The sequence below is a fragment of the Cebidichthys violaceus genome, unplaced genomic scaffold (assembly GCF_023349555.1).
Source record: "Cebidichthys violaceus isolate CVI_PGR_0920_01 unplaced genomic scaffold, fCebVio1.0.p SCAF_28, whole genome shotgun sequence".
Lineage (NCBI taxonomy): Eukaryota > Metazoa > Chordata > Actinopteri > Perciformes > Stichaeidae > Cebidichthys > Cebidichthys violaceus.
The window spans coordinates 4,715,127-4,733,814 of record NW_027176461.1 but is presented as its reverse complement, the minus strand read 5'-3'; the positions used below and the strand labels follow the sequence as shown (position 1 = coordinate 4,733,814).

Here is an 18,688-nt window from a genome sequence, read left to right as displayed (position 1 = left end):
GTTAGCTAATTGCATATTACGTTATGTTGTATATATCATATTATACATACATTGTTGGAAACAGAATCGGATGTCGACATGATACTTCAAAACCATGAAAAAGTCCAATATTTCTAATATTTGCTGAAACCCGACTAATGTGGAATACATTTCCTCAACAAGTCATTTGAGAGCAAAATTACAGGCTTAGCTTCATTTTGCCGCCACCGGAGATAACAAACGAGAATTTAATAGGTATTATATGTCTCCAGCTATTTGATGGCTTAATTGTTACCATTTCATGTTGGGAAAGGCTTCCCACAGCTTTCATTATGTCAAATTATTGAGAATGATCATATCCGTGACTTCACACATCGTTTTCTCCCGTTCCCACAACGGACACATAATATGCTAAATAATGCAGCAGCTTGTTAGAGCATGGAATACAATAACTGAAACTTTGAATCGAGTTTCCCTCAGATATTCATTTTTTTTTACACAGCGCATCCAAAACCACATTAACTAAATATTTACTATGACAGTCACAGCTTTTTTTTTTTGGTGTTTATGGAAATGTGGCTTGAAAATATGGCTTTTCAATCTTGCAGTTATTCATTTATGGAGGAATGAAGGCAATAAGTCACTCTTTTTATCTTAAAAATACAATTTCCTCAGCAGTGTGCTGGAACCATAAGAACCAGTCAACATGCTGGAGCGGCTGCCGGCGTAAGTAGAGGAGGCAGAGCTGCTCTCAGCAGCAGACTGCAGCCCTGTGTGGTGCCTGAGGTGTGGTGACATGATGCGAGCTGACAGGTGGCACCATGGGTAATAGGGCTAAAACTTCCATCATGCAGCCCACTGGGGCCCCAGTCCTACCTCTCTGACCAAACCAGAAGTGCACATCTACTTACCACGCGGTAATTAAAAGCTGCAGGATGGTCACGGCTACGATATAGCTTTGAGGTTTGTGGTGAGTCAAATTAACTTAGAACTAAAGCCAAGGGCTGTTTGCACACAGTAGGTCTCTTATTTTGAAAAGATTTGGATTAGCTGCAGAGGCAGCTGTTGCATCTTGCTGGTTTTGAGACCGATATGACTCACTGGCAGAGCTTCAGGACTCGAATAATGTCCAAAAGAAATATTTCTTGCATTGATTTCTTTATTTTTTTTCCATCAAAAGAAATGCACAGATCCGCAAAAGCTACTACATATAAATGGCCATACAATAGCAATTAACATTTTTGTTCCGTTTGAAAGTGATCAGTAAATTCTGATGAGTCGTTTTTACACTTTGTACCTTTGAACATTTGCAATTATGCTGCATTCAGTAAATAAAAATCTGTCAAATCAAACGAATGCTGTTGAAAAATGAGAAAGTTCAGCCATCAAACTATGTATCTGGACAGCTACTTGTTACTGCTCCAGGAGAACTACTGTACTTACATACAATAAAGAAGAAACAAAGGTTTTGCATAGCTTCATTGTAATGTAGATACAGTACTGTAAGGCACTTCATGAAAAAATTAGGCATTTTTTTTTTTTAATCCTACATAATAAACCTTTTTGCCACTTCATTCTAAAACTGTATCTCAATATGCAAGGTTACAACATCTGAAAAAAAGAACTTCTCACGTCACATTTTTTTGCGCACAATGTAAATCTACTGAACTCCTCCGCTTTTCTTTTGGCATTAAGTCTCAAGTTCAACATTCTCAAAATATTGAAGTTGGGTTCTTGTGCATAATATGACTGACACATTGTCCCATAACCCCACACAACCCAGTGTTTCTCAAAAAGACCAACAAAAATAATTGTGCAATGACTTGGGGTTATGTGGAGTAAAAGGCAACACGCTGTCAAAGACGAGTCCCAAAACAAACAAAAAAATGAAAAAAAACCGAAATGTCTGGGAAAGTTGCACATCGTGTCCTCATAGACCGGCACCGACACGGGTCGGAGACGTTTTCTCTTTTTTAGATTTAAAAAAGCAGTTTGGTCTCTCCTCCGGCCAGCCTGAAGCGTTAGAGGGATGACTGTGTGGTGTTTGTAGTCCAGCAGCTGTATGCAGGACTACATGTTCCAGCAGCCCACTTTATAAGAGTAGAGGTAAAGAGGATGCGTCTGCTCTATCCAAGCTGGTCTTCGTACTGTTTGCGGAAGCAATCTCCCGCTGGGAAGAAATCCCAGCAGCGCTCCTGGTACATCTTCCACACATATGACTCCTGGAGGCGGACGCACGCACACGCACACGCGCACACACACACACACACACACACACACACACACACACACACACGGACATTAAAGAGTTTCTATAATTTACAACCATTTGGACATAAACCAATATGTATATCTATTCAAAAATATGCTGAGACAAGAGCTGAACAATTACATTATTTCATATGAAAATAAAAGTGCAGTTTTTATTTAAATAATCAACTATCTTAACAGGGTGTAGATGTTAAAGTTTAGGTTGATAACTGCAATTGTAGTTGGCATGATGTCATCAATAATGTCAGCTGTCAAACCAACAGAAAATGAATACTGTGGCTGTTGTTGTGGTTGTTATGCTCACTCGTTCAATGCCTGTGTTTGCACATTTTTGTAAAACATTTTTTCCTTAAATCACAGACAAAAGCATTATTATCTCTGACAGCGACGGGACAATACTTCTCATGATTTCATAATTTCCGGTGGGTTACAGATGAAAGGTCGTTAGTGTAGACTCATACTGTACCTGGCCCGTGTGTTCTGTCTCGTCCTTGTTGATAAGGTACATCAGGAAAAACCTTTAGAGAAAGCCAGGCCAATGAGACAAAACAAAAATGTCACACCAAAAAAAAAAAAAAAAAAAGCTTGACAAGCGCTCACATTCTCCAACCTAAACATCAGTAGATAGTAGGAAAAAAAAAAAAGCCTTTAACCGAGGTACATCTGATTTCTCCATCGCCTCATTAACAGGAAATGTCACATTCGGTGTTACTGGAGACAATCTCTGATGCAAGTGTCAAACAAAGAAACATCACCCAATCACCCAATCACCAAGTGTAAATGGCGATCGGACCCTGTATCTCAGTGAGCATCGCAGCCTGCCAAATCCTGATGAATACTGTATGAGGGCACGCTATCACAAACCTATTTTCCAATAAAGTTCATAGCATTAAATAGTAATGAAGCAACATAATGAGGTCGCTCTCATCTCCTCCGGCCAGCTCACTGTGAGAGCAAATGGACTGAGACTTTCTTTTGTCACGGGCATTACACTGAAACACTGTGATAAGCAGGAAGTGCGGGGGGGGGGGGGGGGGGGAGACAGAGAGACAGATGGAAAGAATACCTGAAGGGATCTAGTGTTCTGGATCGCTGCGGCTATTAGTGACTTTGGCCCTGATTGCTGTGGTTACGCGCTAAAGCCATCAACCATGTGGTTAAATTACAAAAAAGATGCAACACGAGTTGGCGACAGACCATTATCATCATCATCACATTTGCATTAAAAAGGGTTGTAAAAAAAAAAAAAAAAAGAATGCTTGAAAGCGGCACACTTTACATTACATTACATTACAGTCATTTAGCAGACGCTTTTATCCAAAGCGACTTACAATCCAGTATCTATCTACACACACTTACAGGTAGTTGGCCAAGTTGTGCTCTTGTAAGGTGTGAGTCTCAAAGCCGTGCGGCGTCGTGTCAAAGTAGTCATTACCGATCCCACAGATGAAACATTTGGTCTGAGGACAGAAAATGAAAAGATAATAAGAGCACCTGCTCTCTTTTGGACATATTTTTTAAAGGGGCACTCCTCTGATTTCACACATAAAGGTCAGTTTACAGTTGTATAAAGTCTTTCTCTCAGAAAAATAATTATAATAATGTCATCTGGGCTAACTTAATTCACTCATTTTTTTAACCCCCCCCCCCCCGTCTCTGGAATCTTTTAATGACCCAGCGCCATATTCATAAAGCTCCCTAGTACAAAGAGTTCACTCCTAGTGAAGACAATTCATAGATTTACAACATTTCTAAGAATATTTCCTTCCAATTTAGACAAGATCTGCCAGAAATGAACTGATCACAACACTACAGATATTTGGCAACTGGAAAAATGCAACAGTGTTCGCTGGTTTATAGATTTACGTGCCGACAAACGGCGCTACTTATATCGATTGGCCAGGAGCTGATGAAAGCTGAAGCACTTAAGATCAAATAGATTAGGAACGTAAATTACTAGCATGGTAAATGAACTTAAGCAAATAACAGCTATCAGCATGTGAAGAGCTAGTGTTTCAATCATTTTAAAGCCAATTGATCAACAGAGATGTTCATTAAAATAGCATTCATAACTACACCATGTCTGAATAGAGACTAAATGATATGATACTATTGATTTCTATGAGCTTTACCACTATCAGTGCTTTGTTCTTTTTTTTTTTTTTTTTGATCAACCAATCACACCTCTTTAAAAGAATGTGTCATACCACTGAGCACTGAGGTCATTCACAACATACAATAGTGTAAATATGAATTCATCTAATATGATGCAATATTATTGCATTTTCAGTTAAACTCGACTCTCACCTCCATGTCCTCTTTGACCTGTTCCTGCTGGTCTCTCAGCTCTCCAAAGGCATCAATGATCAAACCTGCAACCACAAAGGGTTTTTCTGTGTTAATAATCATAATCATAATCATAGTTACTGCGAAACAATCTTACAATCTTATGTGGATCTACTACTGTGGTGAGTAATGCAACGTCTGTGTGGAATATCAGCGTCTTTGTATTTCTGGCTACGAAATAGGAGCTTACCCTGGATGATGGCCAGGAGGATGACGATGACGAAGAAGAAGAAGGTGATGTCAAACAGGATGCGGTAGAGCTCGTAGGGGTCGCCGGCCGGGTCCTCGATCTCGTCCCCAATGCCCCCTCCTGCTCTCACCCCGACGTACATGTGGAACAGGTAGCACTGTGACAACACAGAGGGAGGGGTGAGCACAGACCTCTCCGGGGCCGAGTGTCGGTATCTCGGTGCGTCTCTAATTAGAAACGCATGCGACGGATGCTTACGGTCATCATGTCGTCACACTTCATGTCTGGCTCGTCCTCGTCCTCGCTCTTGTTGTAGAACTTCCTGAAGAAGTTGAAGGCCACCACAGTGTAGAGATAGACCACGACCGCCAGCAGGCCCACTGTCAACACCAGCTTCAGAGAAACGCAGATGGCAGTCAGTGAAATGTCACAACCGACTTCCTGTCTATTTATGTACTTTTGGTGTAGAAACGCACTAAACAAAAGCTGCCAGCTCTCATTTATTTTCTATGTAGATTGCTGGCAGCGACCGAAGAAGAGCAGGCGGCGAGAAGGGAGGAGCTCGAACGAGTGGAAGGGATGAGAGAGTTTAGCGTAGCAACCAATCACACACACACACATCAGTTTTTATATTTATATAAATAAATCTTTATATAAAACTCCATTCAGATGCAGCTCCCTCACTGATGACAACAGTGGAAGCAGCAGTAAACTGCACTCGGATCGACGGTGCAATCGGTCTGCACGCAGATTTCCTCGCCGCCTCGCCATTTGGGAGCATTTCCACCCTTTGAGATTGAGGTGACATTCAATTTTGATTTGTGCCTCGGGGCAGTTGACATGAGAGTCCCCCGGAAGAACTGTCAGTCAGCATTGGGAGTGAGCCATTTGAACTCAAATGTCAAAGACTACTGGGTGCATTTAAATTCACATTTACACTACGCATCCTCGCTTCCTCCACTTGCATCGCTCCCTTTCGCCTTAGTTCTCTCTAATCATCTAATGAAGGAGAGATGCAATTATTGGATGTAAAGATACAGGAATTTATACAACAAAAATATTTACTAGATGACACATTCTTGCTCAAGCAAACGTTGTGTTAAAATTGACTATTCATAACAACATGTTGAACAGAAGGTGACACAAGTATGATACCTGCCGGTACCAGAGAGAAATATATCTCCCAGGAGTTGGGAGATATATGAGTAGGATTACTCAGGTGAACAGACACATATCTTAACATATTAAGGTTTAGTACTCTGGTGGCTTTAAGTGTGTGGGAAAAAAAATACACAAACATCCTGCAGCTTACACAATTCTGTTCAAAGTTGTCTGTTTTCTTGTGTAAAATAATCCATTAAAAAAATAAAATCAAGCAGTAGATTGTGACACTCTTAAGTAAAATGAGACATTTATATAGTCAGATGAGACAGATATGTGTCTACATTATTTGACAGAGTTATTAACTAGTTATTAATATTATTCAAAACGCCACCAGTGGGGCAGGAATATGGAAACCGTGATGAAAGTGGCTTGTGGTTGCACATCATGGGATAAACAGGGAGGTGGTTACAACCCGACCACTAACTCTGCAGTGACCCCTGCTGCTTGGAAGAAGACCTGCACCCTCCTCATCCTCACCTGTTTGCCGTTGTGTGTGACGGAGGACAGGATGGTGCGAAGGGTCTTGAACCCCATGGCGATGTCCAGCAGATGAGCGGCGAAGAAGAAGTTGTTGTAATGGCCGAGGATGGACATGGTGGTGTACCATACCAGATACAGGAACGACTGGCAGAGAAAGAAAATGAGATCAGAGTCAATCTGTTCAGTCCAGAAAAGCTCAACACAGAGAAATTACTCAGATTCAAACTTACATTGTCTGTAAACACCACCCCCAGTTTCCACACGTGGTACTTTGTGTCGATTGAGCTCAACCTGGCAAAAAAGACAAGGTTGATATGAGGGGCTCGTATTTTCCATTCGACCTACATTCAAGCATCTATTCAAGCCTGACTGCTCTTTATCCGTCTAATCTCTCACCATGACACCATTGAAGCCTCCTTGACGACGGTTTCCTCCGTAGGGTTGAAATCCAGGGCACTCTTATCCATCCCCAGCAGCTCTGCTATCCTCTCAGCTCCATACAGGTCTCCATACTTTTTGATTACCTACAAAACAGCAGCAAAAAAAAAAAAGTACACAAGTAGGTATCGCCAGATGGGTTTGTGGTGTGTTTGTATAACAGATTAAACACACACAAAAAAAGAAAAATAAGCTTACTTTGCGTTTGACAAATTTATCCCAGTAGTTGTTGGGGAAGGAACTGGTAAAAAAAAAGAAGCAGAAAAACAAAATCAGCAACTATCCTGTGTTTGTATAAGATAATGAGTCGGTAGAATAGCTCTACTGCAGCCGACTCACGGAGTGTTGATGACCAGCCGGTCCCACTGTCCTTTGATGTCATCATCCGACGGCTGCTCCGTGATGTAAAGTCCGGCGAACTCCAACTTCCTCGCTATCTCCTTCTCGCGTTTGAACACTACCAGGGGCACCTTGGACAGAAAGGGAGTTGGGCTGCATCATTAGTGCAGTGAAGGAAATGACATACAGTTACACACACACACACACACTGCAGTGTTTGATATCGACATGCTGCATGTACAGTCTGTCTAAGAGCGACAGGAAGTGCATGACTGTGTGTGTGTATGACAGCGATCACAACATGCTTACAGTGAAAAAAACCCTGAAAAAAGCACTGTTGAGATATTTTACAAAGTGTGCAGAAATGTGCAGAAATGCTAAAAGGAAAATAAAATAATTTGTTTTAGAACAAAAATACTAAAAGCAAACTTCAGTGTATTTTCTTGTCAGTTGGTGGTAATGTACCTTCAGGTAGTAGTATCCCACTACACACAGGAAAGATATGAGCGTGTGCAGTATAGCCAGACAGCGAAGCGTCGGCGCCATGTAACCCGTGCTCTCCTGCAGGACAAAATACTCAAGTGCACCCTCGTCTTCCTCCTCCTCCCCAGCTCTGCCTCGACCGTTCCAGGGGTCTTCATCGTCCGAGTATTCACCGGTCACCTGAAAGACAATGAAACATATAAACAGATATTTACCAAAGCATATTCAATCCCGATGCTGTATCCAATGCTGTATACATAATTATAGCTTAATGTCAAGCTTACTTTGTAGAAGAGCAGAATGAAGTTGATAGCAAAGGCGACAAAAAGCGCCAGGAAGCGGAGGTTGTAGAAGTTTCTGGCCAGGTAATTCTGTGAAAACAATCATTTCTGAATAAGTTGAATATACGCAGCAAGCTGATTTGAACTCTCTTAACATACTTAAGCTCATAGTTTTGGTCGTATTTTTTTTTAAAAAGAGATGGGAAGGAAATATCTGACCAGCATCTTGGTTTGGTAGATCTCCAAGCCAGCGAAGAAGCTGGCCATGAAGACCTCCGGGAGTTCTTTCTTCTGGCCGAGCCTCTTCTTCGGGGCCTTTTTCTGCACCGGAGGCTCAGGAGGGCCTTCGTCTTTCCCCTTGTCATGGTCTTTCTTCTCGCCATCTTCTGAACTGCAACAGTAATTTAGTCTTTAGCGGCAGACAGATACACGCTGCTGCAACGTAATGAATATAAACACACACATTTGCATGTGATCTATGAGAATAATAAAAACCACGGTACAGCCAGACTCTTGGAACTCATCCACATCACATCCCATCAGGACTTAAATCCCGTTAAATATCTGACATGTGTCATACTTAAAGCGATCACACAGAAGATGTATCAATTGATCCACTGAGGAAGAACAATGAACAAATGAAGAACACTCACTCTCCTTTCTCTGAATCCGATTTGTGGTCTCCATTTACAGCCCTCTTCTTTGCAGCCAACTATAACAAATCAACCATCAATCACTTCAAAAATGTGTTCTGATACAACAAACGTCTTTCAAGTAAAATGTCAAGGCTTAATGTTGCAGCGTCCCCAGTGTCTATCAATTAGGAATAGAAGTTATTCAACTGACCTGCGCCTTCTTCTGCCTGACGGCGCTGGCGATGGACGGAGCGTCCCCCACCACCACCTCAGACACGTCCCCCAAACCTGGCTCCGCCCCGTGCTTTCCCTCCTTCTTGGGCTGTATGTTCAGCAACTCGGCCATCAGGTCCGTCTCTCCGGCGTCCCCCTGCGCCATCTGACCCATCTCCGCCAACGCCGACGCTTCACTCGCCTCCATCTTTTCCATCTCCAACACGTCTCCGTGGATCCCGAACTGGGTGGGGTCCGGCATGTTTCCCAAAATGTCCGTGACCTTCATGTTCTTGGCCCCCTCGACGAGGCCGCCCCCAAACATGGTGGTCCACAAGATGTGGAAGAAACCCCAAACCAGGCTGTAGACAAAGTGGAAGAGGCCTGTGATGATCATCCAGAAGAAGGAGAAGAAGCCTCGCACCATCTCCTTAATGCTCATCTTCCTGAATTTTCTGTACTGCCGCCTCATGCTCTTGAGAGTGAGCAGCTGGCGGAAGTGGCAGAGGCTTTTTTTCAGGGAGATGCAGGCAACTGTAAAAGCAGAGGAAGACTCCAACATCACAATCTCCTCCTCTTCTTCTTCCTGGTTTTCCACCACGCTCTGCTTGTCTTCCTCGTCTTCCTCTGGACGCTCCACTGGGTCCGGCTCCGAAATTTGAGACGCCAACTGCATCTCAAAGATCGTGTCCTCGCAGAAGTTGACAAACAGCTCCATCTTCTCGCTCTCGCCGCCTTCGTTGACGACGTCGAAGATAAACTGCCGCTTTGACTCTTTCACCTGAGGCTTTTCCCACTGGGTGCGACTCGACTCGCTGATCTCAAAGTAGACTCTCTCGATGCGCTTGGCTCCACCCATGATCTCGATACGACCCAGGTAAGGCTCGAAGTAGCTGAGGACACTCTCGGCCAGGTCGAGGAACGTTGCGAGGCGAGCGTCATGAGGCATATGCTCAGAGAGGTTAGTCAGCAACACAGCCACATTAAAGCCAATGTCCTTGGCGGGCTCATGAAATCTCTCCACGAACTGCTCGTAGTTGAACATGTCGTTCTCATCAGCCTCGGCGCAGGAGAGGAGAAACTCAATCTCAGACTGCGAATACTGTTTCTGGTTCTCCATGGACTTTTGGAAATCTTTCTTGGAGATGACCCCTTTGCTCTCAGGGTCGTACTCCTTGAAGCTGTCCGAGGTGGTCAAGTCCTTCAACTTGAGGAACATGTCGAAAAACTTAAGGATCATCTCCACGTTGCTGGAAGATTCCACCAAGGTGTCCACCATTTGTTTGCCAATAGTACCATTGACAACGTTACCTGTGACGTAATGGAGAAAGAGACCAAAGCAAAGTTGGTCAGAACGCACGACGACAACAACAATCCATGCAGATTAAGCTAAGCTGCTTTGGTAAATATTGAATTACATTCCACACAAACAAAGCTGTTTGATGAAAGTCATATGAGAGACAATATCCTTGCAAACTAGCGTTGCCGGGGTCATATGCTCAAAAAGTAAACCTTCGAGAAGGGAGAGCATCATGACGATCATGTCCTTCTGCAGGTCCAGCAGCTCCTTCAATAATTCAATCTGGCTGGAGTCCTGTGAGGAGAAGACACTACAGTTCATCACACAGACCACTGATGGCCTCCCTGTCAGAGAACGGCCATCCTGTCTAACATCGCTAAGAGATCAAGGCTGCCTCAGATTGTGGGGACCCACAATGGTCCATCCATCAGCACCAGGGTTAATGTTATTTTACTGTCCAAGAGCAGACGGCTAGGGTCAGTTTGACTCATTTAGGGTCTCAAAGGAGTCTGTATTCAGCATGCCATAAATCTGAGGCGTACTTTGATGCGCTAAATTCAAACCCCTCCGCCCGGGCTCTCCCTCATACTGGCTACTACTGTCCTTTCTGATGACCATGAGATAAGGTTAGGCTGCTGGATTTCATCCACTTCCTGGCTTATTGGGCATGGAGGAAATATAGATGATGGAGTCATACATCACATAGCTGAGTGGGATGACATATGTAATAGTAATGCAGCAGCCTGAGGTTATGCCTGAGTCTGGAGAGACCTCTAGTGGCTGCAGATATTGTGAAGGAGCCCCTGGCTGACGAAGACGCAGACCATTGGTGGATGAAATATTCAGATTTTAACTTCAGTAGCAATATTAACATTCAAAAGCACTCTATTACAAGTTCAATTCCTACATTTAGCATTATTTTATTTTTTTGCAAAAATGTATTAAAATGATAAAAAAAAAATTATCATACAAATTAAATGTTTTATCTTATTGGATTATTATCACTCAAGTATTAATGTATAAATAGAAATGTAATCTTGGGAACATCTGGGAGCCAAATGATTAATACACACACCGTACAGTCAAAGCACTTGAATGGCATGAACACTTCCTCGAGATTAAATTTCTGCTCATACATTAATGCAAACCCTTTCAATTTGATTCCAGCAGGATTCATACGTTGCATGTCACACCTCCCTCTCTCCCCCTGTAATTCCTTTCTATAATTTATAAAATAAAACTGTCCAATAAAGACAAAAGAGATCATCTTTTTCATAAATTCAATCTAGCAGTTGATGTAGTGGAGCTAATATCACCACTTAATAAACTTATGGGTAGTTTAATCTATAAAGCAGCATCACATTTAATAAAATAATCATGTTTTGAATCAAATAAATGAAGTGGATTAAAAATGGAAATACTCAAGTACGAGTAACTCAAAACTGTACTTCAGTACAGTACAAAAACATAGCAGCACCACCACTTTATCGCAGATATAAAACACAAACCTGGGATAACTTCATCTGCATGTTGGCAAAGACATGCAAGAAGCCCACCACTGCATCCCACAGCCTGCTGTGAGCCAGACTCTGCTGGTTCCCAATGCATGGACCCTGGAGCCCAGTAGGTACAGAGAGAGGAGAGACAATATCACAGAGCGTCAAAATCACACTTTCTGGCTCTGGGTTTCCATTAGTGCTCGTTCGTGGTGCAGTGTGTTGCGGTACGGTACCTGTATATACTCAGTTAAAGAGTTGAAGACCTGCTTGGCCACTGCTAGTGCTTTGGAGAAGTTCCTCTGACCTGCTTCATCTATAATATCCTTACCAGAGTAGTACCAGTAGAAATCACTGATGGATTCCTAAAAAGAGGAGGAATACAACACTTTAGCATATTAAAGAACATGAATTTTTATATGATTTGTTTTTATAAATCTGTAGTAATATACCTGAAGTCTTAGTAGGTAGTCGACAGTACTAATAATGATGTTAACTGTAGTTGTGTTCCCTGTCTGAGTTCTCAGGAAGTTCTGAAAATCTAAATAAAATTGACAAAATAAGACAAAAAAAAAAAACAATTGTAGTCGAGTACATTCACACCACCCAGCTTCTAAAACTGCGTTGTTCAGCGTCGACCTACCATTGTTGTGTCCCTCACAGAGAAGTTGCAGAAACCTAAAGAGATCCTTTGTGAACTCGTCATTCTGCAGTACCTTGGAACCTGAGGACAGGAAATGAGATTAACTGCCTCTTTCAGCGATAAGAAGGTCAGAGACCCATCATTTTAATATCAGTGCAGGCATAGCTTCCGCTTCCTTATAAAGCTGCTATCTAACAACATCAAATTAATTATGTGCACTATATTTGCGGTTCAGACGACGTATAGTGCATCATTTCACAACTTAACAACAAGGTTAGGAATAGGAATAAAACTGGGCTTTGTTGTCGAACACCAGCAAAGTGTTGTTGTTTCTTACAGACAAAGCTTTGGGAGATTTATTTCTTATTACACGCTGGTTAGTACCAAAATGAATTTTTAAAAAAAATAAAAAGCTTCCACGAAGATGACAAGCACTGACTTCTTACAAAAGAAGAAGCGGAGAGATTTGAATCAGTTTTGGGCGCCTGACCATAGACTGAACAATCTATCCGAAGCATGCATGCGTTCCTTCGGTCCAAGGTACAAAGAAAGTGGCTGTAATTGCATTCAGGGCGAGGGAGGAGGAGGAGGAGGAAGGAGGAGGAATGGGGGTCGAGAAGGATTGGAGGGGAATGGGGGGGGGGGGGGGGGGGGGGGGGGGGAGTTGAACGGAGAGAGCAATCAAGATGTCAGCATTGCATAGAATGAGTAGAATCTAAACCATGTATTTACCCCGCTCACTCACGTTGACTGCGACCGATGAGATAAAAAACATGACCAGAAGAAACAAACAAACAAACAAAACAAAAGCAGACATAAGCAAAGGAGAAGACATTGATATTCAATCAGAAGAAGTAGGAACAGGAGAGAGTGATAGCGCTATAGATATATCTTAACATACTCACATTGATTGGAGACATTGACATGCGGTTACAATTAAACAAACGTCTTAAAAAGTACAGGTTGCCGCTAGGCAGGTGTTTGGACTACAGGTTAGACAGACTTAACAGTTACCATCACTTATGCCTGAGCTCATGAGGTGAAAATGAGCAGGAATATGCATGAGAAAAAAAACATATTTTTATACTGTATGCAACCCATCACATCGAATAGACCTCTGATTAAAATGTGGATTTTCGTGTGGACGTACTTGTGACTGAGTGCTTTTGAGGCCCGGACAGGACTTAGGCATACAGTAGCACAGGTTTACCTGCATGATGATGACGACACACAACATGACACGCGAGTGGAGATGGAGCTCGCACAAACGGCAAGCTAAAGAGCGGCCGCTTCGTCACGCTAATGCTCCGTCATTCGTCTTGCAGCGGATTACAAACCTGACTAAAAAGGACATTAATAACTCCATGAGCCAGACGCTTAATGCCACAATACGGCGTCTACACGTAACATCTCTCGTAGCCTGCGCTGTGGTCTCAGCCACATCTGGAACACCGAGTGTCTGCTGCACAAATAAATCTAGAAATTCCATAACCTCCGTTTCATTGTTCTCAGTCTCAGAGGAGTTTTCCACGTTTAGTATCCTCACTTACTTGATCCTTCTTCAGTAACCATCCCCAGGCCTTCAGCTTTATTTTGCCTTTCAAAAGCATTTAAGTCCAGGACACTATAAGAGATGAAAGATATACCTATGACACATACAATTTCGAAATTTTGTATTTCTGCAATATGCATTTTAGAAAGGGGTAAATTCATAATAGACGGTTCAAAACACAATGTCAGGGTTATTTTCTCAGACTTGACAAAGCTCCACCGGACGACATTACACAACTTTTTTTTTCACAGGGAGTACTTCCTGTGACAAGTAAACTGACCCTTAGTGTATAATTGGTGGAGTTCTCCTTTAAAGTAAATCAGGTGTTTTGTGTGTGTGTGTGTGTGTGTGTGTGTGTGTGTGTGTGTGTGTGTGTGTGATGGTCGGTTGTGGCTTTATTACCTGCAAGACATCATCAGTCCAGACAAACTTTTGAAAAAGCCAACATCTCTTTTTTCCTTCAGGTAATCCAGCATTTTCTGTATCAAAATAAAAGCACAAAAAAAAAAACCGTGTGATGCTAAAGATGCTACTAACTACAGGCCTTTTTCATTGCCATGTAGAATGTTTACGTTGTGGATGCCGACAGACCTGCTGCACCAGTATGTTTCCACCGTTGAGGACGGAGATGCCTAGTTTGAGGGTGAAAGTCACCATAGCACCGAGTCGACCTGATGACCACAAAGCGTACGTCATACAGCGGCGATACCGAAAAGGTGGAAGTCGTAAGAAGACAAGACAGGTAAATGTGTCTCTTCCCACCTTTGCTGGCACTGATCATCTGAAGCACCATCTCTGCAGCTCCTCGATCATGTAGTCTGGCTTGCTGATACAGCATCTTCTGCTTCTCCATTTCCTTTTCCTGTAGGAAGTAACACAGGAAGCGCCACTTGTGAATATGATTCAAAAGCAAACGCGGAACAGGTGTTCCTGAGAAATCAATAGCACCTCAAATGTTTTCTCTTTTTCCTCCTCTTCTTCTTCTTCGCCTTCATCGCAACTCTGAAAAAAAGAGAGCAGAATGTCAAAACCTGCGGAATTTTGCTGAACAGCGTGCATTTCAGGAAAAGTAATTTAGAGAATGAAGTACCTTTGCCATCATATCTGCATATGCAATATACAAGGGATCCTCTTCCAAAGAACTAACAGAAAAAGGAAGATAAATATCATTAAACTATGAAACAAGCAAACAGCGCTCCGTGTAGCAGAGGGGCGGGGCTTCAAGGCTCTGCAGGCTGAGCAAAGCTGTCCACGGTGGGCAGTACGCGGCTCGGTGACTACAGTTCCCTGGAGTCACCACGAGTGGATAGCCAACAGCAAGCAGAATCAAAGCAGACTGCATTTCACCGGTGTGACCGTGAATGAGCCACGACTTGTTTGTATTGGTCCCTTGTGGATAAGGCTGTATTTCCCCAATGTATGACTTGATTCTCACTTAACAAATTACTTCCGCTAATTAAATCCACGCTCTACTTTATGACCGTGGCGGTTTTGTCAAAACAAGCGACTAATACGCCTATTTGGAAATAACCTCTGCCAAGTTTATTTTACCGATGTTTCTGATCGTGACCTCTGACCCTTGTGTGTTTTTTCAGGGACAGGTTGAGTGAATTGGGGGGGGGGGGGGGGGCGCCAGGCAAACGCTAACTTGCTTTTCGGCCTGACTGTAAATGGGCAGATGGGACTGGCAGTGGTAGAAGTAGTAAGACGTTTTCTGAAGTTAAACTACTAACTGTTAATAAGAAAAACAGTTAAAGTCCTACATTCAATGGTTTACTTCAAGAGAAGAATGAAAGAGAGGAATTATCAGCAGAAGGTACTTAAATCTACTCAACATCTGTTCAAGGCGGAGCTGATGCCGGCTAGCTTAATGAATAATAATGCATTATAATTCAATCGTTATATCTTTTGAAACAAATCTTAATCTGCAACATAAACAGGCGACAACCTCCGGATGTGAAGTGCAGAAAGATGCAGAAAGATGCCTTAAACTTGCATTCTTTCAAATGACCAGCAGGAGGCGACTCCTAGTGGTGCAGAAAGGAAGTTTCATTGAATAAAGAGGTATATGAGAAAATGACCCTTCTTCTTTCTTTCTTTTTTTACCTCAGTACACACTGTAAACGTGAGTCTGCCTTGTGATTGACAGGTCGTTACCACGGCGTTGTTCAATCTGGGAGTGTTCCATGTTTTTGTCTTAGAACCTTAAACCTCACACAGGGTGTTTAGTTCATGAAATTCATAAAGATTTTAAGCCTTCTGTTGTACTAAGCTCCACCTTCTCGCGTTACTTTTGGTTGCCAAAACCCAAGATGGCGATGGCCAAACTACCAAACTAGAGGCGTCAAAAACGTCAGTCCACAGACCGATGGGTGACGTCACGGTCAAGCCACTGCAATGTATGTAGAGTAAGCGGCAAGACAACAGAGAAATACTACACACTGCTCGTGTTTCTGTCACCAGTACAAAATAAACGCCGATGATTAGACTTGATGCCGCTCTTCATTAGCTAACAGGCAGGCCAACGCTATTATGCAGCGCAGATTGAGCAAAGCGTGGCGGTGCCAGGTGGCCAGGTGTGCAACCATGAGTGTGTGTGTGTGTGTGTGTGTGTTCACCTGCACTCAGTGAGAGCGTTGTGGCTGAAATGCAGAATGAGCTGGTGAAGAGGGTCTGGCTGCTTTCTGACCTCCTCCTCTTCCTCTTCCTCCACTTTGGGCTGCGTTTTCTGGACAAAACCCATGCAAGTAAATACCGGAACACAGGCACGTAGTCTTAACATCCACTATACGGGCTCTGAACTACTTTGTATGATAACATCGAACTGCTACTTAACTATACACCACTTACCTGAAGAGAATCAGGTTTTGTCAAAAAAAAAAAAAAAAAACAGTGATAAGATAGACTGACGGCATGCAGACGATAAACCACAAGCATGCACACAAACACACAGCGGGCGATGTTCAGCAGTGTTAAAAAGGTGAAAACATGGAGTAAAGCATGACTCTCCATGAGCCCAGTTTGCACTTTGATAAACTTCTTACCATTTTACATCAGCGCAGAGACCGATCATGATAGACACGTCGGAACTATTTTTCTCTTAAGTTTGCCGCTAATGGATCATAAAGTTCTTCCTCTGTCACACCCCTAACTTCTGATGTGGTGCCCTGTGGCTTTCATTTCATATCATGTGGAAATGTTCCTTTTTTTTCAATAATGAAACGGCAATAAAAATTTGAATTGTGACTTTTGAAAGTCTAGACACCCATTGGCACAGGAGGGTGTATGTCGAGCACCAGCGTGCTTTCATGATTGTCTCTTATTGGAGAGAACTGATTTTTATTAAACTCTTCCATAAACCCTTTAAGCCGGTTATCATGGGCCACAAAGTGGAGACATATCTGAGGCGCTTTTGTGAAGTTGTAAAGAAGCTGTTTTTTCGTCTGCCTTCTCCACAAATCCACTGCATGACTGCAATGTTTCATGGTACTTCAAATTTTAGAAAGAAAACCACAACTTTCAGAAATTTCACTGGTAAGTCGAAGCATCGAGGCGGGATGCCCTCTTACCGACAATGGGTGGGGCAAGGTGGTCGAAAATACATCAGCTGGCTCTGACATCAGCGGTGATGTCATGCTTGCCAAAAATGGGGGGGCTGGCTGAAAAACACGTATGGATGACTGAGTGCGACCCAGAGATTCGTGGTGGAATTGGGGCACTTAAAACGACGACACAAGTACTTACAGCAAGATCCTGCACTAGCTTCTCCTCAAAAGAGTACTCCTCTGTTTCTATCCATATTCTCTGATAGGCCAGGAGGAAGAGGTTAATAGAGCGATGCCTGGGGAAGGGTGAGAGGAGATTAGCCTGAGTTATATAATAGCAGAGCAGAGGAGGGGAGAAGACCCTTTAGGGGAGGTTAATGCTGGTTAGTTTAGGGTACTGGCACATCCAACTGGTCACCTCGGAGGAAACTGTCATGTTGCTTATAAATACAGAAATGTGACATTTATGTTCTCTGCCAGACTGCCGATCTAGTCACAATTTTTTGTTTTCTTCATCAGCGGGCAGAAATTACAATTCTTGCCTAGATCAATGAATTGATCTGAATTTTGATTTATATTACGAATGTATCTGCACATCTGCAGATAGGAATAGGTTGACATTTAAGGGTTGGTGCTAGGTTCATATTTAGCGCACAGACACGAGAGTGGTGTTCATTTTCTTATCTAACTCTCGGCAAGTAAACGTGAATAAACTCCCAAAATGTCAAACTAGTCCTTACATTACTGTGCAGATATGGACCAGTGGAAAAACCAGCAGGGAATATTTGAATGGGAATTACATTTGTAGCATAAACCGTGCTTGAAGGAGAAGCAAGGGACAGTTAATAAGAAAGGTATGCAAGGTAGTGGAGTAGCAACAAAGGAACAGTGCTACGTTACCGTCAGCACGGAGAGCAGACTGTCATAGTCTGTGTTCTCATGCATTATCTCCAGCCAAATATGTCGGTAGGCTTTCAGGAAGTAATTATTATTTTTGTGCCTGAGGGGATGAGGTACAATAAAGTGTGACATTGAGGAGAGAACAAAGGCTGAACAGAGAGAGACAAAAAGAGAAAAGGTGACATCTGAACGCGTGAAACTTCCGGTCGAGTCGGCATTATCCAGAAGCTTCGCATTCCAGCCCTCAAACTCACAAATCTATTAACCACAAAGAAAAACAATCAATTGTCCCTGCATTGTAAATACTGTCTCATAATTATTAGCTGTGCCGTGTCATATTTCACTGTCAACAACTCTGAATAAATGAGTCATGCTGTCAGGCAGGCGGGCGGCATCGTCTCAGCACATATTGAAGATGGCCACCCCCAGGTTG

At 42.8% G+C, this 18,688-nt stretch overlaps 1 protein-coding gene across 3 annotated transcripts in view; it reads right to left on the bottom strand.

Annotated features, from left to right (window-relative positions):
* Positions 1-1,130: 1,130 nt before the first annotated feature.
* Positions 1,131-18,688, bottom strand: part of LOC137880350 (ryanodine receptor 3-like) — a 58,886-nt gene continuing 41,328 nt past the window's right edge. The window contains exons 63-92 of one of the 3 annotated variants that reach the window (XM_068721677.1): positions 18,256-18,355; positions 16,429-16,538; positions 14,901-14,952; positions 14,759-14,812; positions 14,573-14,672; positions 14,402-14,481; positions 14,213-14,289; positions 13,809-13,882; positions 12,991-13,008; positions 12,259-12,339; positions 12,068-12,156; positions 11,852-11,980; positions 11,628-11,732; positions 10,332-10,413; positions 8,818-10,130; positions 8,625-8,683; positions 8,191-8,362; positions 7,975-8,061; positions 7,673-7,870; positions 7,208-7,338; positions 7,067-7,109; positions 6,827-6,954; positions 6,661-6,721; positions 6,428-6,574; positions 5,045-5,179; positions 4,787-4,943; positions 4,558-4,622; positions 3,610-3,710; positions 2,717-2,768; positions 1,131-2,201 (exon numbers count right to left, since the gene is read on the bottom strand). In XM_068721677.1, coding sequence (XP_068577778.1) covers positions 2,106-2,201; positions 2,717-2,768; positions 3,610-3,710; positions 4,558-4,622; positions 4,787-4,943; positions 5,045-5,179; positions 6,428-6,574; positions 6,661-6,721; positions 6,827-6,954; positions 7,067-7,109; positions 7,208-7,338; positions 7,673-7,870; positions 7,975-8,061; positions 8,191-8,362; positions 8,625-8,683; positions 8,818-10,130; positions 10,332-10,413; positions 11,628-11,732; positions 11,852-11,980; positions 12,068-12,156; positions 12,259-12,339; positions 12,991-13,008; positions 13,809-13,882; positions 14,213-14,289; positions 14,402-14,481; positions 14,573-14,672; positions 14,759-14,812; positions 14,901-14,952; positions 16,429-16,538; positions 18,256-18,355 — 4,096 coding nt within the window. In that variant the 3' untranslated portion in view covers positions 1,131-2,105. Of the gene's footprint in view, positions 2,202-2,716; positions 2,769-3,609; positions 3,711-4,557; positions 4,623-4,786; positions 4,944-5,044; positions 5,180-6,427; positions 6,575-6,660; positions 6,722-6,826; positions 6,955-7,066; positions 7,110-7,207; positions 7,339-7,672; positions 7,871-7,974; positions 8,062-8,190; positions 8,363-8,624; positions 8,684-8,817; positions 10,131-10,331; positions 10,414-11,627; positions 11,733-11,851; positions 11,981-12,067; positions 12,340-12,990; positions 13,009-13,808; positions 13,883-14,212; positions 14,290-14,401; positions 14,482-14,572; positions 14,673-14,758; positions 14,813-14,900; positions 14,953-16,428; positions 16,539-17,379; positions 17,470-17,554; positions 17,652-18,255; positions 18,356-18,688 lie in introns of all 3 variants that reach the window. The other 2 variants (XM_068721678.1, XM_068721676.1) reach the window with 2 other exon arrangements.